Genomic DNA, 21015 nt, shown 5'->3' on the forward strand with positions numbered 1-21015 from the left:
TCTGTTTCATTTATTTCTACCATTCTATCTTCTACCTCACTATCTTATCTTCTGCCTCTGTTATTCTACTGTTGATTCCCTCCAGAGTGTTTTTTTATCTCATTTCTTGCATTATTCATTATATATGACTCTTTTTTATTTATTCTGGGTCCTTGTTAAACCTTTCTTGCATCTTCTCAAGCCTTGTCTCCAGGCTATTTATCTATAACTCCATTTTGTTTTTAAGATTTTGAATCATTTTCACCATCATTATTCAGAATTCTTTATCAGATAGATTTCCTTACTCTTCCTCTTTTGTTTGGTTTGGTAGGCCTTTATCCTGTTCCTTTACCTGCTGGGTATTTCTCTGCCTTTTCATCTTGTTTATATTGCTGTATTTGGGGTGGCCTTTCCGTATTTTGGCAGTTTATGGAGTTCTCTTTATTGTGGAGTTTCCTCACAGTGGGTGGGGTTGGACAGGTGGCTTGTCAAGGTTTCCTGGTTAGGGAAGCTTGTGTTGGTGTTCTGGTGGGTGGAGCTGGGTTTCTTCTCTCTGGAGTGCAATGAAGTGTCCAGTAATGAGTTATGAGATGTCAATGGGTTTAGTGTGACTCTGGGCAGCCTGTATATTGAAGCTCAGGGCTATGTTCCTGTGTTGCTGGAGAATTTGCATGGTATGTCTTGCTCTGGAACTTGTTGGCCCTTGGGTGATGCTTGGTTTCAGTGTAGGTATGGAGGCGTTTGATGAGTTCCTATTGATTACTGTTCCCTGGAGTCAGGAGTTCTCTGCTGTTCTCAGATTTGGACTTAAGCCTCCTGATTCTGGTTTTCAGTCTTATTCTTATAGTAGCCTCAAGACTTCTCCATCTATACAGCACCAATGATAAAACATCTAGGTTAAAGATGAAAAGTTTCTCCACAGTGAGGGATACCCAGAGAGGTTCACAGAGTTACGTGGAGAAGAGAAGAGAGAGGAGGGAGATAGAGATGACCAGAAGGAGAAGAGGGGGAATGAACAGGGGAGAGAGCAAGCTAGCCAGTAATCACTCCCCTATGTGCTCTCCACAATCTGGACCCCTTTGAGATGTTCACGGAGTTACAGAGAAGAGAAGAGAGAGGAAGGGGACAGAGGTGGCCAGGAGGATAAAAGGGGGAATCAAAAGGAGAGAGACAGATTCAGCCAGTAATCAGTTCCTTAAGTGTTCTCCATAGTCTGAAACACACAAAGAGATTCACAGAGTTGGTTAGAGAAGAGAAGGGGGAGGGAGGAGATAGAGGCGACCTGGTGGAGAAAAAGGAGAGTCCAAAGGGGAAGAGAGCAATCAAGCTAGTAATCTCACTCCCAAGTGAAAATGGGTACTGAAAATTGGGTTCTTAAAGGTACAAAATTGATAACAAATACCAAAGAGCAAAGATTAAAAATCTAGAGTAGAGGTTGGATTCTCAAAAATACAATAGTAAAGAAAAAAACAAAGTCACAAAAATTATTATATATATATATATGAAATTTGCTTTAAAAATAGGGTCTTTTTTTTGGCAAAGTAATAGTAGGTTATAAAAATGAAAATTAAAGGAGTAATAGAGGACTTAAAATTTAAAAAGAAAAAAATTTTTAATTTAAAAAATGATAATAGTAAAAATATATCTAGGACTTTCTCTGGGGTTATTGTGGACAGTGTGGGATCAGTTCATTTTCAGATAGTTCCTTGATCTGGCTTATACTTCTCAAGACCTATAGGCCCCTTCCTATGTAGTCAGTGCTAACTACAGGGTTTTAATCTATTGCACCTGTCACTCCAAGGTGGTTCCCTCTGTTTTAGCTTCTTCTGTTTGTTGGTCTCTTCAGTGTCTAATTTCCACCCTGACACAAGGGGGCAGTGGTGGACACTTTTTTAGGTTCACTTGTTCAGTGTTGCTGTGGGGAGGGAGGAACACTGCAACCAAATAACACTGGCGTGTGCTCGCAGTGTCTCGGCCACACTGGGTTTGCCCCCATCACAGCACGTGTGCTTTCCCTGTTTACACTGCTTAGGCTCTAAGTTGCTCTGCTGGGAACTGTCTGAGGCCGGCCCTGGATTGTACGCACTTCCCAGGTCCAATCCACTCAGGTTCAGGTACTCAGGTACTCCACAAAGGTGCAGACTCGGTTGGGCCTGCATTTTGTGCCCTTCCCAGGTCTGAGCAGCTCAGGTGACCAGTTGCTTGGCGAGCATGGTCGCTGCGACTTATCGCCTCCCCCGTCCCTGCTGATTGATTTTCTGTATGTACAACCAGCTCACCTTCTCAGGTGTGCAGTGTGTCTCTTCTGGGGAGCTTCTCCCTGGCTGCGACCCTCCTGGTGGATGTTGACTGTCCAGAATCCCAAGAAGTCTTGGTTAGCAATGAAGCCTGCTTGCAGTTTGGTAGATGATGCCTCTCTGGCACCGCGATTGTCCCCTTCTGGCTCTGGCTGCCCTCACCTGCCTGTCTCCAGCAGCAGATGGGCCAGTCCACAGCCGGCTAGCTCTGCTCAGTCCTTTGTTCTGTGAGCGGGCCTGGCAGTGTCTTAGGTTAGGGCTTTTTGCAGGGTAGCTATCCCACAGTCTGGTTTGCTATCTCAAGTTAGTTCCCTCAGATTGCCCTCGGGGCATTCAGGCCTGGTCCTTACTCTAAGCAATGCAGCCCGCATCTCCCGGCCCATCCCCTGCTTGCTAGTGGCGGATGTGGGCGTCTGCACTGCTTCTCCACTGGGAGTTACCGTTGGGCTCGTAATCTGTGGGTTTTAATTATTTATTTATTTTTCCTCCCAGTTATTTTGCCCTCTGAGGTTCCAAGGCTTGCCACAGACTCTCCAGTGAGAGTGTTTCCTGGTGTTTGGAAGTGTCTCTCTTTTTTAAGACTCCCTTCCTGGGACGGATCTCCATCCCTACCTCTTTTGTCTCTCTTTTTATCTTTTATATTTTCTCCTACCTCCTTTCAAAGACAATGGGCTGCTTTTCTGGGTACCTTATGTCCTCTGCCAGCATTCAGAAGTTGTTTTGTGGAATGTACTCAGCGTTCAAATGTTCTTTTGATGAATTTGTGGGGGAGAAAGTGGTCTCCCCATCCTATTCCTCCGCCATCTTAGGACCTTCCCCTACCTTTAGGGTTTTCTATATATAAGATTATGTTATTTGCAAACAACTGTATTCCTTTTATGAATTTTTCTGGCCTGATTGCTCTTGTATGTACTTCCAGTGCTAGAATGGGTTAAAATGGTGAGTATGTGTATACTTGTGTTGTCATTAATCTCAGAGGCCTAGATTTCAACTCTTCACTAATGAGTACAATAATATTTCAGCTGTGAGTTTGTCACATGTGTCCTTTTTTAATGTTGAGGTACATTACTTCTATACTCAAGTTTTAAGAATTTTTATCATGAAATAATGTTGAATTTTGTCAAATAATTTTTCTGTATGTATAGAGGTGACCATATAGTTTTAATCACTCATTCTATTAATATGGTATATTTCACATGCTGATCTGCATATATTGAATCATCCTTATATCCCAGGAATAAATCCCATTTGATTATGGTGTATGATCCTTTCAATGTGCTATTGAATTTGATTTGCTAACATTTTGTTGAGGACTTTGTAACATCTATATTCATTACAAGTATTAGCCTTTTGTTTTCTTTCCTTTAATGGTCTTATGTGATTTTAAGTGATATGAAAAAAATTTTTTTTTTAATTTTGTGGTGCATATCAAAGATATGTTTACACTATCCTATAGCTTTTTTTTTCTTACTGGTTTCAAAATTCTTTCTTGTCTCAGATTTTTGACACTTTGACTACAATGTTTCTGGGTGTGGACTTCTTTTGGCTTTTCATTTGGGCATCTCTGGTGGGCTTCCTCAATCAGCATGTCCATTTACTTTCCCAGGTTTGGGAAGTTTTCAGACATTTATGTTGTTGAATAAGCTTTTTGCCTCTTTCTTTTTCTACTGGGATTTCTATAGTACATATATTAATCTGCTTCATGACATACCAAAGTCCCTTAAGTTTACTTCAAATATTTTCATTCTTATGTTTCTTCTCTGACTAGATAGTTTTCAGTGACCTGTCTTTAATTCTGCAGATCTTTTATTCTGCTATTCTAAAGGGATTCTGAATCTCTCTAGTGAAGTTTTCAGTTCTATTATTTTTTTCCTTTACTTCATGATATCTATCTGGTCCTTTTTTAAAATTTTGTATTTCTTTTTTGAAATTCTCCCTTTATCCATGCACCGTTCTGCTGACACTGATGATTATCTTTATTAAAGTTATTTTAATTCTCTGTCAGGTAAATCATACACAGGTTTTCCCCTACTATTCAAAAATAGGACATTTTTATGAAATCTTTCATAAACCAAAATTATATGAAACGAAGAAGCAAATACTTTAGTACAAATGTTGCTAAAGAATGCACAAAATATATCAAGATAAAGCATAGATGCTCACAGATGAAGTTCAAAGCTGTGGCAGCATGATGTTGAGATGCTGGGTGTAGTTCCCAGGAAAGGAGCTTGGAGGAACTTGGGGCGTGTGCTATCTCTATAACAGTTTACTGCAAAACATATGCTGAAAGCTGTTTTCACTTTTCCCTTTTTTCATAAAAGCAAAAATCCTCTTCAGATTTCTTTCAGTTAGTTAGAACAGGTACTACTGTAGGTCTTTCATAAAAGCAAAGTGGCATAAAGAGAACTGTTGAAAGCATGGGATATCTGTATTTTCATTTCATTGGGATTGGTTTCTAGAAATCTGTCTTACACTTCCTTTAGGATGATATTTCACTGTTTCTTCATTTTTCTTAATTCTTTCTGTTGATATGTCAGCATTAAACAAACAGCCACCTCTTCCAGCCTTCTTGGATTGGCCTTATACTGAAGAAACTCCTCACTGATCATCATGGCGAGAGATTCTGGGGGCCTCTTAAATTTTTATGCTAGTCAAACCTACCAACTTTATTCTTAGTGATCCCCAGCTGTGTAGAATATGATGGATCATGATGAGCAAGGCAGAAGCCAATCCCTTGGATAGAATCTAGAAAAACTGGAACATTGGACACATTTAATTTTTTTCCTCTCTAGGGAGAAGTTGGGATCAGGTATTTTTTTGCCCTCTTACTCTGTGCTGTGCTGACTGGATGAGCTGTGACGAGTGCTAGCATGCTAGGTTCAAATTTCCTTCTTTATTCTCAGTGACCCTACAGGCATCTGGAGTTTTCTGGGCCCCATCAGTATTCCAAGACAGGGAGGACAAAAGCAAGTGCCTTGGGCAGTCCTCAGAAAAATTAGACCCTTGGAAATATGATGCAGTCATTTCCTTGTTCCCCAGTTAGAAGCTAGAATCTGAAAGTTTCCTCCCAATCACCTGGTACTGAGACATAATTCATAATTTCTGAGGGTAGGAATTATGGGATGAATAGGTCCCAAATTTTCCTATTGGCTTCAAGGTAACTGGTTTTATGCTCACTCAGGATGCAGTAGACATTCAGTTTTCTGAGTTTTACGCAAAGGCAGTTGGTCTGTGTGTTGCTGTTGAATTGGTTTGTTCATGGGAGCAAGGAGAGTCTAGAAATTCCTATTCTGCCACCTTGCTCATTTCTCATCAGACAGACGATGACTGAAGTTGAGAGTTAAAGAGCCTGTGTTTATTATTTTCTGTAAGCACTTTAGTGCACTCAGAATCCACCCCATGTCATAATTCTTATGGTCATTATTAGTTCCATATTGATCAAGTGAACTAGCCACTTTAGTTCCCAAAGAATATGCTTCAACTGACACCGTAGTTTATAGCTTAACTGTGATTGCTATTTATGTTGCCCTGAATTACTAGTTGTCAGGTCTCATTGTCAAGGATCTTAGCACAATGATTAATCCAAGAATCAAACTTATTTCATAATTCCTTTTTTTGTGGAATCTATCTCCTGAAACCACTCCTAGCACCAAACCTGGATCAGCAAGAGTCCAGTTAAAAGACAAAGGAGAAGTTGGGAACAGGAGTAGATAACTAGAGAACTCAGAAAAATAATAAAGGTAAACTTGGAAGTAAAATTTTTTCCCAAGGCTGGGATCCAGACCTTGTCGTAGACTGGGACTTGCAGCCCAGTGGATGGGAGAGTAAATCTGCTGGATTGCTTTGGGCCAGAGTTTATCCAAAGCTAGCTGGCTAATGAAGTAAAGAAGAAAACAAATGGGCCTGGAGCATCACTCAGGAAGCCTACAACTGAGGTATTGCTCATGAATTCATTGCTCACGAATGCTGTTGGTAATTATGTTGATGGATCAAGAGAAGACACTAATTAGAATTAGATAAGAACCAGCCTCTTATAATATCCTTCTAGTTCCCTCTACTGACAAAACTTATCACTGCACCATCTGACAAAGAAGTGTCCATGAGGTTCAGTTCCAGCATCACAAATAGATTAATAAAAGTATTCCTATTTAGCAATAAAAATCAATGAGCTGCTAGTACATACAGCAATGTAAGTGAATCTCAAAAGTATTACACTGAATGTGCGTGTGATTAGGTCACTCACTCATGTCTGACTCTTTGCAACCCCACGGACTTGTAGCCCACCAGGCTACTCTGTCCATGGGGATTCTCCAGGCGAGAATACTGGAGTGGATTGTCATGCCCTCCTCATTACACTGAATAAATATATCTAGACACAAGATCCTACAAACTGTTTTCATTTTGGAAAAGACATTTTAGTGGAGGCAAAACTATAGTGACAGGACACCAGGTTAGAAGCTGCCTAGGGCCAGGTTGGGGGAAGAGACTGACTGCAAAGAGATATTCAACAACTTTTTAGGGTGATGAGAATGTCCTGAAATTTGACTGAGGTAGTGGTACAACTCTGTACAGTTTCCTTAAGTGAATAGATTTCATTACATATAAATTATACCTCAAAAAGCTGTAAAATAATCTCCAGTGATTTTTGTTCTTCTCTCTGCTGCTTTATTTATATAAACTATCCAAACTTGGTAATTTCACTCTCAAAAATTAGTCATCAGACATCAACAAGATAGCCTAATAAGATATCCCTAACTCATATTCCCTCTTCAGCAACAATAATCTGGCATCCATCCACAGACAAGAGTAACTTTGTGAGAGCTTTGAGATTTAGGTAGAAGACTGTGAAAACCCAGTGAAGTCCACAATCTAGGAGAGCTGTTTTGAGAAAGAAGACTTGTACTCAGGCAGCTGACTTAACCAACCATAGTCCCAGGTACAAACCTGGAAACAGCTCCATAACTCCTAAGAACTCGACTACAGCCCCATTTAGCTTTGGTTCCTTTACCAGTACCATATACCAAGGATTCCAGGAAGAGTCATGCACACCTGTATGTCACACTTGTGTGTCAGGCACACAAACCTCTGTCTGAGCTGTGTACCTGAAGTGTTCCATGAAATGGCTCCAGTCCCTCTCAGCTGTAGTCCAGGTGCCCCTGGAGAGGCCTAGCAAACTCAGTCTGGTGGTAGACACAGAAAGAACCCTGTAACTGGAGGCCTTTCCAGTCACAATCCATGAACATTTCTACTGGCTCAGGGACCCAGAGGATGTGCTTCTGTCTGCACCCCTAGAGATTTTGAAAGGGCCCTAAATTCTGTTCCTGCTTACTCCCAGCTGCTCAGAGATAGCACAAGAAAGGAAAGAGTAAATATTAGAGCATAAACAAATAAAAGAGATTAGAAGGACAATAAAAAAGATCAATAAAACTAAGAGTTGATTTTTGAAAGATAAACAAAATCAAAAAACCTTCAGCTAGACTAACCAAGAAAAACAGAGAGGACTCAAATACAGTTATAAATAAGAAGAGACATTGCAACCAATACCACAGAAATACAAGGGATGATACAGGCTATTATGAAAAGCTATAATCCAATAAATTGGATAATTTAGACCAGTGGTGGGCTACAGTCTATGGGGTCGCAAAGAGTTGGACATGGACATGATTGAGCGACTTCACTTTCACTTTCACTTTAGACCATTGGATAACTTTCTAAAAATATACAACCTACCAAGGCCGAATCATGAAGAAACAGAAAATCTGAATATATCAAGTAAAGAGATTTAATCAGTAATCAAATACCTACCAAGAAATAAAAGCCCAGGACCAGTTCATTTCACTGGTGAATTCTATCAGACCTTTAAGCAGAATTAAAGCTACTGCTGATGCTGCTGCTAAGTCGCTTCAGTCGTGTCCGACTCTGTGCGACCCCATAGACGGCAGCCCACCAGGCTCCCCCGTCCCTGGGATTCTCCAGGCAAGAACACTGAAGTGGGCTGCCATTTCCTTCTCCAATGCATGAAAGTGAAAAGTGAAAGTGAAGTCGCTCAGTCGTGTCCGACTCTTAGCGACTCCATGGACTGCAGCCTACCAGGCTCCTCTGTCCATGGGATTTTCCAGGCAAGAGTACTGGAGTGGGGTGCCATTGCCTTCTCCATTCCCTAAAGCTAATCCTCCCTAAATTCTTCTTAAAAATATAAAAGGAGGGAACACTTTCAACCTCATGATACAAAAATTAAATAGTAACACTACAAATACACTATGGGCCAATTTACATGAGGAACATAGATATAAAAACACTCAGCAAAATTCTAGTGGATCAAATTTCATAGCACATTAAAAGGATCATATACTATGAACAAGTGGGATCTATCCCTGCGATATGTGGTCAACATATACAAATCAACAAATGTAATAAGCCACATTGACAGAATGAAAGATGAAGTCATATGATCATTCAAAAGATGCAGAAAAATTACTTAATCAAAATTCAACTTCCTTTAACAATAACAGATTTCAACAAACCAAATGTAGAATTAAAATGCCTCAACATAATAAAGCCATATATAACAGGCTCACAGCTTAAATCACACTCAACAGTGAAGAGCTGAAATTTTTCCTTTAAAATCAGGAATATCACAAGGGTGCCTACTCTCACCACTCCCACTTAACAAAAATGTTAATAATACTTCCCAGAGTAATTAGGCAAGAGAAAGAGACAAAGACATCCAAATAGGAAATAAAGAAGCAAAATCATCCTTGTTTTCAGATGACATGCTCTTATATATAGACAAATCTAAAGACTCTACCAAAATACTATTAGAACTAATCAACAAGTTCAGTAAAGTTACAGGATACAAAATCAGCATACAAAAATCAGCTACATTTCTATACACTAATAACAAAATATATGAAAGAGAAACAAAGAGAATAATCCCACTCACAAAAGAATCAAAAACAATAATATACTAGAATATACAATGGAGAAAAGATAGTCTCTTCAATAAGTGGTGCTGGGAAAACTGAAAGGCTACATGTAAAAGAATGAAATTAGAACAGTCCTTAACACCAATCATAAACATAAACTCAAAATGGATTAAAGACCTAAATGTAAGGCTGGACACTATAAAGTTCTTAGAAGAAAACACCCATAACACTCTTTGACATAAATCGCAGCAAGATCTTTGTTGATCCACTATCTAGGATCATGAAAATAATAACAGAAATAAAGAAATGGGATCTAATGAAACTTAAAAGCTTTTGCATAGCAAAGGAAACCACAAACAAAAAGAAAAGACAACGCTCAGAGTGGGAGAAAATATTTGCAAATGAAGCAATTGACAAGGGATTAATACTCAAAATATACAAACAGCTCATGCAGCTCTATATTAAACACAAACAAACAAACAAATCACCCAATCAAAAAATCGTCTGAAGACCTAAATAGAAATTCCTCCAAAGAAGACATGTAGATGGCCAACAAACACATGAAAAAAATGCTCAATATCACTAATTATAGAAATGCAAATGAAAACTACAGTGAGGAATCACCTCACACCCATCCAAAAGGCCATCACTGAAAAATCTTCAAATAAATTCTGGAGAGGGTGTAGAGAAAAATGAACCCTCTTACCCTAATGGTGGGAGTGTAAATTGATACAGCCACTATAGAGAACAGTATGAAGATTCCCTAAAAACCTAAATATAGAACTACCATACGACTCAGCAATTCCATTCCTGGGCATATACCCAGAGAAAGCCATAATTCAAAAAGATACATGTACCCCGATGTTCACTGCAACACTATTTACAACAGCCAGGAATGAGAGCAACCTAAATGTAATCAACAGAGGAATGAAAAATGAAGATGTGGTATATAAATTCAATGGAATATTACTCAACCATAAAATAGAACAAAATTGTACCATTTGCAGAGATGCAGATAGACCTAGAGACTGTCATACAAGAGTGAAGTCAGAAAGACAAAAACAAATATTATATATTAACATGTATATTAACTTGTGGAATCTAGGAAAATGGTATGTGTGTTAGTCTATCAGTCATGTCCAACTCTTTGCGACCCCATGGACTGTAGCCCACCAGGCTCCTCTGTCCATGGGATTTTCTAGGCAAGAACACTGGAGTGGGCTGCCATTTCCTTCCCCAGGGAGGAAAATGATATAGAAGAACTTATTTGCAAAACAGGACTAGAGACACAAATATAGAGAACAAGAGTATGGGTACCAAGGTGGGAAGCCGGGTGTGGGGTGGATTGGGAGATTGTTATATATACACTAATACCTATAAAATAGATAGTTAATGAAAATCGACTGTATAGCACAGGGTACTCTACTGAATGCTCTGTGATGGTCTAAATGGGAAGGAAATTCAAGGAAGAGGGGATATATGTGTACATGTGGCTGATTCACTCTGCTGTACATTATAAACTAATACAACATTGTCAAGTAACTATACTCCAATAAAAAATAAAGTTAAAACATAAAATATTTATAATATTACTTTGCTAGCTATGGGAAACCTAGATGAGATCACCTATTGTGTTCTGCCTTTTTGCCAGCTACTATATATCAATGATAATGATTATCACCAAATTTTAATTTATTATTTAAGCTTGCAGAAATAGCCAGAAGCCTTCATGTTCCCAGCAAACTTTAGAGGCTTCATTACCTTACTGTGTATAAAAGTCTTTATATTACTTTTCATTACTTTACTGTGTATAGAAGTATATATACTGTATATATATTTTAATGCTATTAAAATAAATTAATTTTTCCTATTTCAGTTATAGCACAAATAAAATCATCCTTTATTTCAAAACACTCAGTCTTATAAGCATCCATAGTACATAAATTTAGTTAACTGGTTCCATCTGGCGATATAAATCCTACAACAAATATACAAAGACTGGAGCCAAGAATGACATACAACCCTCTTGGTGGCACTCAACCTAAAGTGTCAAAATGAACTTCAGAAATACTTGCTCATGCTTGACATGAAACACACAACTAATCACACTCAGTATATGGCAGTTTAACAAAGAGAATTATAAGGACTGACTGGGCCAAATTTTATGCTTACCACTCCTGTTTCTCATGTGTACCCTCAAACTTAAACAAATCTTCAGAAGAGAGTTAAGTCTAATATGATGCTTTAGCCAACTCCTAGAGAACACTTTTAAAGTATAAAATCAAGAATATCTTGAACCCCTGTTTAAGTCACATCTATTTCCTCATTCTCCTTCTGATCCCTGTAAATCTGTTTAATTGTCATCACCTCAAATGATACTTCGGTAAGAAAATCTGTTCCGATTCCACTGCTATGGTTAAGCTTCTCACACATCTACTCTACTTCACTGAAGCGTTTTCACAATTGTGAAATGAAGTGAAGTAAAGTTGCTCAGTCACGTCTGACTCTTTGTGACCCCATGGACTATACAGTCCATGGAACTCTCCAGGCCAGAGTACTGGAGTGGGTAGCCTTCCCCTTCTCCAGGGGATCTTCCTGACCCAGGAATCAAACCGAGGTCTCCTGCATTGCACAGCTGTAAATATAAAAGATTCACACAATTTTGTTTAATGCTTGTCTCTCCAGTTTTATATCTGGCACATGCGTGCATGCTTAGTCACTCAGTCGTGTCCAACTCTTTGTGACCCCATGGACCACAGCCCACCAGGCTTCTCTGTCCATGGAATTTTCCAGGCAAGAACACTGGAGTGGGTTGTATTTCCTACTCCAATACCTGGCACAGCATTCAATAAATAACTTTTGAATGAAGAACAACAAAAAAAACCCAATGGTATACTTAGGAGTAAGATGAACCAAATAGGTAAAACATTTATGCACTGAAAACAATAAGGCATTGATGAAAGAAATTAGAACAGATGCAAAAAAAAAAAAAAAAGGAACAATATCCCATATCATGGTCTGGAAGAATTAATATTGTTAATATGTCCATACTATGCAAAGCCAGCTATAGATTCAATGCAATCCCTATAAAACTCCCAATGGCAGTTTTCCTCAAAATAGAAAAGAACAATCTTACAATTCATGTGGAATCACAAAAAGACCCCAAGAGCAAAAGTAGTTTTGAGAAAGAAGGACATAAAAATATTCTAAAGAATTTCAATGTGGTGTAGGTCCATTTAAATATATATATATATATATATATATATTCAACACATTCTGATTAGTTAGCAAGAGCAGCTGACTAACATCAAGGAATATGGTAATTTACAAGCTAAATATTAGAAAAATTCTTTTTACAGGATTTTCTTGGAAGTCCAGGGGTTAACATTTCGCCTTCCAATACAGGAGGTGTGGGTTTGATCCCTGGTGGAAGAGCTACAATTCCACATGCCTTGTGGCCAAAAAAACAAAACATAAAACAGAAACAGTATTATAACAAATTCAATAAAGACTTTAAAAATGGTCTACATCAAAAAAAATTTTTTTTAAGAAAAATCCTTTATAAATTAATAGTTTTTTAAAACAAAGTGCCATGATTTTTAAATGTACTCAAGGATGGGCTTTTTTTAGTTAAATAAATACGTACTTGTGAGGAAAAGAGGATCTAATATTCAGTTCAGTTCGGTTGCTCAGTCGTGTCTGACTCTTTGCGACCCCATGAACCGCGGCACACCAGGCCTCCCTGTCCATCACCAACTCCCAGGGATCTAATATAACACTGAGAAAAAAGTCAGAAATGCAGGAATAAAAATTATTATCATAGAATCCTGAGGAGGCAATGAGTATCAGAGTGTGATCAACAGTGACTAATTATTAACGTATAGCTAATTAAGATAATACTTGAAAAATGCATTTCAATTTGGCAATTAGGAAGGGAGAAGTTATCTTGGTGAGAGAGCAATGTCAGCAAAATGGAGGGTGTCAAAAACAGAACCAGTTACAACCAGAACCTCTCAGCCCCTCCTATTCCTAGAATACACACAGTCTCTGGCTACCCAGATTTACTCTCTATTCCTTAAATATGCTGTTTCTTCCTATTATACCTCACCACACATTTTCTGCTTAGTGAAATTTAGCTTTTCCTTGAAGAATCATTGGAATTCTTTGTGATGCCATCTCTTAGCTCTAAGTTATGCCCTTCTTTGTGTTCCCGTATACCTAGATCACAGTTTTATTTTGATCAAGTGTTTGAAAAATCAACATGATCCTTAAGCTAACTTTAAAGATGGCCATTTGATTTAACCTCAGACTTTCAAAAGTCTTAAATTGATGCTCTTTGGTTTACCTTTGTTTTGGGAACTATGTCTCTCAGGTTAAGAGTTTCTGCAGAAACACTGATGCAGATACCAAGGAAATCCCTTTAGAATCAATGGAAAACTTTTACTTTGCTCCAAGGCTAATATAATTATTGTCACTGACATATTGGTGGATGGAGTGTTCTAAATTTTCATAATTGATTCCCAAATGTTTTCAAGACCAAGGTTTTAATATTAATTTTGCTAAAAACAAATAATATCAGGTGGCCAATTACATACTATAAAATATCAGTGAACTCAAAATACAAGGACAAATTTCTAATTTATTTAAAATGTTAAAATGCAGAAACACCCATTTTCCTAAAATGTCAGCATTTTTAATTGGTTGTTCATATTATCTAATTAATAATTTTCTTGGTTTCTCTCTAAATTGAAGACACTATGAAAGGCCATAACAAGACACAGTACCTATTTTGACTGCAAAAGGACCACTGTCTTATCAGCAGATACACAGGTAAGGCTATAAAGAATTCCGTAAAATAATTCTGGGAGATAAAGTAAACTGATTTCTAATTCAGTTTAATTTATATAATAATGTATGTTTCAAGTTGGGGAAGAGAAAATGAGTTTTCACTCAGGACTACTCTGATCCAATATCTTCTCTATAAAATATGATTATTGAAAATTAATCCATAGTCCACATGACAAGTAACTTTAGTTGACTCACCATCAGGTATTGCTAAAATAATAAAACACTGTCTTTGAATATTTTTACTAAGTTTTCATAAAATACTTTAATTCTGAAAGATTTTTCAAAACCTGTTATAGATCTACATTATAAAGGGCAAACATATTTTACTCATTTTACAGCCCTCTAGTGATAAAACTCCAGAAAACCTCATGATGCTATGTGAACAAAAAGAAAAACAATGTATTAAGTTCAGAACAGACAAGGATAAGAAAGGGAAAAAGTTAAATAAAATATTTTTAAGGTAATATACTTTGAAGAACTTTCAGGTTCTTCTCCAACATTATTTATTTGAAAATTTCAGAAACCAAAGATTTTATCAATTTATGGAAAAGAAGAAATATGATTTTACCATTCCTTAAAACTTATCCTTCTTGTAATAATAACTATTACAGTAATTTATAATAAATCTGGGTGATCAGTGAATTTCAATAAATATATAGTGCATTAGAAGGAAATGATGAGTTTGTAAACATAATCATATAATAAATGTAGAACCTCCATGGGATTCACCAAAATGACACTAGTTGCTTAGAAGAGGTATAACAGAGTGTGTGTGCTGTGCTCAATCACTTTAGTTGTGTCCGACTCTGCAACTCTATGGACTGTAGCCCGCCAGATGCTATCCATGGGATTCTCCAGGCAGGAATGCTGGAGTGGGTTGCCATGCCCTCCTCCAGGGAATCTTCCAGATCCAGGGATCGAATCCCTGTCTCCTGCATTGCAGATGAATTCTTTACCCACTGAGCCACCTAGGAATCCCATAATAGAGTACAAGATAGGTATTTATATAAATACTTTGAATGGAGACTTGGTAACATCATAATCTCATAATGTTAAACATGTATTTAGGAGTTAAACCTAAAGACAGGAAGTATTAGGATAAATGAGTAATTAAGAATAATAACTTCTTGAGGGCATATGCCATACCACCATAGTAGTAGGATCCAAAATGTGATGAAATAAATATAAAAATGATAACAAAATTAACCTATTAATAAAACTTCTAAAATTTCTATATTCTTACTGTCTTAAAGGCTTAAAATGTCTTCCTTTAAATTATCCCTTGATAAAGGGATACTAAGCAAGAGAAATAATTTTTAAAGCCAACTATGATTCTGGGAAGTTTTAAAAGTTAGGCATTTTAAATGTCTAAATTAATTTATTTTCAAACACCACATCAATCCCATAGGACTGTATTTAAAATTTTTTTTCCTGGAGAAAAAAACACCATAAAATTTTTTTATGTCTTCTAATTTTGGAAATGTCAAATTATATACATTAACCAGGAATTAGTACATCAGCATTAGATAATTCATGCATAAAAATGTTTTCTGCCCTGAGAATTTACACAGGATTTCTAGACTACCCCTCAGTACTCAGTCTGTGATACTTTTATTCTCACAGACTTAATCTACTATGCATGTACTAGTATTCAGGACACAGCACAGGATGATTAAAGACGAGCTTCTTTCTTTTTGTATGTGGGGAAATTAGAGGAAAGAACTAGATACTTTCTAATTTAGAATCTCATTTCTGTGCCATTTCTATCCCAGCTGAAAAGCCAGGAATGGCTAAGGAAAACCAATCTTTGACAACTGAGTTCATTCTCAAAGGACTTACAGATCATCCAGTGCTGAAGACCCTTCTGTTTCAGGTGTTTCTTACCATCTATCTGATCACTATGGTGGGCAATCTTGGTCTGGTGGCATTGATTTTTATGGAACGTCATCTTCACACTTCAATGTACTTCTTTCTGGGTAACCTCGCTCTGATGGATTTCTGTTGCTCCAGTGCCATAACCCCCAAGATGCTACAGAATTTATTTTCTAAAGACAGAATGATCTCCCTCTATGAATGCATGGTACAATTTTATTTTCTCTGCCTTGCTGAAACTGCAGATTGCTTTCTCCTGGCAGCAATGGCCTATGACCGCTATGTGGCCATCTGCAAACCACTGCAGTACCACACTATGATGTCAAAGAAACTCTGCATTCAGATGACCACAGGAGCCTACATAGCTAGTAACCTGCATTCTATGATTCATGTAGGACTTCTACTGAGGTTAACTTTCTGTAGATCTAGTCAAATTGACCACTTTTTCTGTGACATTCTTCCACTATATAGACTTTCCTGTACTGACCCTTATATTAATGAACTAATGATATATATTTTTTCAATGCCAATTCAAATCATTACCATTGCCACTGTCTTGATTTCTTATGTTTACATTCTTTTCACTGTTTTCAAAATGAAATCCAGAGAAGGGAGAGGTAAAGCCTTATCTACTTGTGCATCCCACTTTCTATCTGTCTCAATATTCTACATTTGTCTTCTCATGTATATTCGACCATTTGAAGAAGGGGATAAAGATATACCAGTGGCAATTTTTTACACAATAGTAATTCCTTTATTAAACCCTTTTATTTATAGCCTGAGAAATAAGGAAGTGATAAATGTTCTGAAAAAAATTATGAGGACCTATAATATTCTTAAACAAACTTAATCTTCTATGGAAAACTGATTTTATTAAAATGATTTATAGATTAAGGGACACAGAAAATGAAAACTGTATTCTTAAATAAAATATTAATCTATAATTCATTAGACTGCTGCTGCTGCTGCTGCTGCTGCTGCTGCTAAGTCACGACTCTGTGTGACCTCAGAGACAGTGGCCCACCAGGCTCCCGTCCCTGGAATTCTTCAGGCAAGCATACTGGAGTGGGTTGCCATTTCCTTTTCCGGTGTAGGAAAGTGAAAAGTGAAAGTGAAGTCGCTCAGTCGTGTCAGACTCTTCTCGACCCCACGGACTGCAGCCTACCAAGCTTCTCTGTCCATGGGATTCTCCAGGCAAGAACACTGGAGTGGGTTGCCATTTCCTTCTCCAATGCATGAAAGTGAAAAGTGAAAGTGAAGTCGCTCAGTCGTGTCCGACTCTTAGCGACCCCATGGACTGCAGCCTACCAGGCTCCTCCGTCCATGGGATTTTCCAGGCAAGAGTACTGGAGTGGGGTGCCATTGCTGGTAATAAAAGTTATTATTGAGTTTCCTCCTGATTTAGTCTGGTATTTGTGGAATTTGGATTAAGATCTGCCGGACAATTTTGAATTTCATTCATATATCTTTAAACCAACGATTTATATAAAGATATATGAATGAAATTCAAAATTGTCCATCAGATCTTAATCCAAATTTCACAAATACCAGACTAAAATCAGGAGGAAACTCAATAATAACTTTTATTACCAGCAATGGCACCCCACTCCAGTACTCTTGCCTGGGAAATCCCATGGATGGAGGAGCCTGGTAGGCTGCAGTCCATGGGGTCGCTAAGAGTAGGACACGACTAAGTGACTTCACTTTCACTCTTCACTTTCTTTTTTTTTTTTTTTACTTTATTTTTATTTATTTATTTTTTTAAATTTTATTTTATTTTTAAACTTTACATAATTGTATTAGTTTTGCCAAATATCGAAATGAATCCGCCACAGGTATACATGTGTTCCCCATCCTGAATCCTCCTCCCTCCTCCCTCCCCATACCATCCCTCTGGGTCATCCCTGTGCACTAGCCCCAAGCATCCAGTACCGTGCATCGAACCTGGACTGGCAACTCGTTTCTTACATGATATTTTACATGTTTCAATGTCATTCTTCACTTTCATGCACTGGAGAAGGAAATGGCAACCCACTCCAGTGTTCTTGCCCTGAGAATCCCAGGGACGGGGGAGCCTGATGGGCTGCCGTCTATGGGGTCTCACGGAGTTGGACACGACTGAAGCGACTTAGCAGCAGTAGCAGCAGAAGATTATTCTTATAGAATTGTCTCAGATCAGTATTTTCAACTTAATAACTCAACAAAGAATCAAAATTAAATGTTTAGAAGAATTTGCCTTGATTTACCTTGTTTAGCTAATGGAAAACATTATGTCTGATTCTATGTAGACTGTTTGAAACACTTAAAATTTTCTGGCAGACTGAAATGATAATTCTTATTCAGAAAACTGACCTGGTAGACACAAGTAGATGAGTTTGAGGGAGAGAGAGACTAGAAGCAAGCTAACTAATTGCATGTGTGAGCGTGTGCCCAGTTGTTCATGATAGCTTATGGTGAACAGTGTCACTGGATTCATGGTCTCCAAATGAGAAGATTTAACTCTGGGACCAAAGACAGTCTCAGTCACTCAGAGCTTTGTGTAGAATTTATTAAAGTAAAAGGGACAGAGAAAGTGTCCAGCAAGAGGCACTGGAAGGGGGCAGGAGAGTACCCGCCTCACTAGTTTAAGCGGGGCCTTATATACTTCTCAACCAGCTGCTGAAAATAGATTAAAAAATATGTCAAGGCTACGAGAATTTTGCCCAGACCCTTTCCTGTAACGTACATCCTGGGTTGACATCAGAACAAGATTAGCCAGAAAGAACAGGTTGCTGCTGCTGCTGCTGCTAAGTCACTTCAGTCGTGTCCGACTCTGTGCGACCCCATAGACGGCAGCCCATTAGGCGCCCCCGTCCCTGGGATTCTCCAGGCAAGAACACTGGAGTGGGTTGCCATTTCCTTCTCCAATGCACGAAAGTGAAAAGTGAAAGCGAATTTGCTCAGTTGTGTCCGACTCTTAGCAACCCCATGGACTGCAGCCTACGAGGCTCCTCCATCCATGGGATTTTCCAGGTTAACTCAGAGCTAAAAACTGTAGAAGTTTTTAACCCAGACCTTCTCCCATAACATACATCTGAAGCTCAAAAAAGGTGTGTCCTTGAACAAGTGATACTGTTGCCTATGAGACCAACTTGTTTCTGACAAAAGAAAGTGAAAAAGAAAGAATGTTTACCTCCTCCTTAAAGGGGCCTTAGGCTTGGACTCATCAACCTGCCTAAGTTAACTATCTCACTCAAGTCGTATCCAACTCTTTGCAACCCCTTGGACTGTAAGACCATCAGGATCCTCTGTCCATGGAATTTTCCAGGCAAGAATATCAGAGTGGATTGCCATATCCTATTCCAGGGAATCTTCTTGATCCAAGGATCAAATCTGAGTCTCTTGCACCTCCTGCACTGGCAGGCGGATTCTTTACCACTGCATAGCCTGGAAAGCCCCTAACTGTGCAGTAATCTATATTTAAAGTAATGAAGTTTGATCTAGATACAATTCCAAGAATGGGGGGAAAAGGAGTGAGAAGGAATAAACACACACACACTCACAGTCACATATACATTTTGTAGAATAATTAACAACAAATTATAGCAAGTTGGCTACAGTAGATTCAGATCTACTTTAACCTGAAGTGTGATTAAGGTCCTTCACCTTTTTGAAGGCATCAATCATATTATATATTATGGAACATAGAATAGCAACTTACATAAAATATACTCAATAAGCATTCTAAAAAGTATTAATGAAGGCAGTTTTTTGTCTAATTTTTCAGTAATGCTGAAATATATTAATATTTTATTTGTTTTCTGGCCATTTTTACTTCTATGAATTTTCTATTCACTTTCTCTTTGTCTTACTATTTTTTTCCTCATTTATTTGTACCAATGTTTATAGAGAAAAAATATTAAAGTGTTGTGACTATTAGTGGTAAATGATTTCTCTGTGTGCTGATAGTATTTTCATACTTGTTTGTCTTATTTATAATTAATAAAATTATAAAATTGATATATTTATTAATTTTTAAAATATGCACTTTTGTTTAGATTTCTTTTCTTAATCCAAATTCTACTATTAGCCAATATTTCTGTTTCTCCTTCTTTTTCTATTTTTTTCCTCCTCTTCCTCCCCCTTGTTTTCCTCCTTTTTTGTGTGTGTGATAGTGTGTATTTGACCTTTGAGTCTTCCTGGAAACTATTTAGTATATGGCATGAATTGAACATGTAACTTTACTTGGCTTTTTTATCCAAAAATAATCCACATATTAATTCAACTCAAATAAACATCAAAGGAGGACTTCTTTGGGAAAGTGGCAAAATTAATTCTAAAAGTTTTGTAGAAAAATAATAATAAATAAGCAAACACACTTGATGTATTATATATTAAAATATATAATGAAGTACCAGCAACTGAAATAATTTGGTTGCAAATTAAGAATTCAGTTCAGTTCAGTTGCTCAGTCGTATCCGACTCTTTGCGACCCCATGAATCGCAACACGCCAGGCCTCCCTGTCCATCACCAACTCGAGGAGTTCACCCAGACTCACGTCCATCAAGTCAGTGATGCCACCCAGCCATCTCATCCTCTGTTGTCCCTTCTCCTCCTGCCCCCAATCCCTCCCAGCATCAGAGTCTTTTCCAGTGAGTCAACTCTTCACATGAGGTGGCCAAAGTACTGGACTTTCAGCTTTAGCATCATTCCCTCCAAAGAAATCCTAGGGCTGATCTCCTTCAGAATGGACTGGTTGGATCTCCTTGCAGGCCAAGGGACTCTCAAGAGTCTTCTCCAACACCACAGTTCAAAAGCATCAATTCTTTGGCGCTCAGCCTTCTTCACAGTCCAACTCTCACATTCATACATGACCACAGGAAAAACCATAGCCTTGACTAGATGAACCTTTGTTGGCAAAGTAATGTCTCTGCTTTTTAATAAGCTGTCTAGGTTGGTCATAACTTTCCTTCCAAGGAGTAAGCCTCTTTTAATTTCATGGCTGCAGTCACCATCTGCAGTGATTTTGGAGCCCAAAAAAATAAAGTCTGACACTGTTTCCACTGTTTTCGCATCTATTTCCCATGAAGTGATGGGACCAGATGCCATGATC

At 38.0% G+C, this 21015-nt stretch overlaps 1 protein-coding gene across 1 annotated transcript; it reads left to right on the forward strand.

Annotated features, from left to right (window-relative positions):
- The first annotated feature begins 15836 nt into the window (after positions 1-15836).
- LOC139178696 (olfactory receptor 5K4-like) lies at positions 15837-16772 on the forward strand. The gene has a single exon (XM_070777270.1). It carries the CDS (start codon positions 15837-15839, stop codon positions 16770-16772), a length of 936 nt encoding a protein of 311 aa, XP_070633371.1.
- The last annotated feature ends 4243 nt before the right edge of the window (positions 16773-21015 follow it).

This window comes from Bos indicus, chromosome 1, assembly GCF_029378745.1.
Source record: "Bos indicus isolate NIAB-ARS_2022 breed Sahiwal x Tharparkar chromosome 1, NIAB-ARS_B.indTharparkar_mat_pri_1.0, whole genome shotgun sequence".
In the NCBI taxonomy this organism is placed as follows: Eukaryota; Metazoa; Chordata; class Mammalia; order Artiodactyla; family Bovidae; genus Bos; species Bos indicus.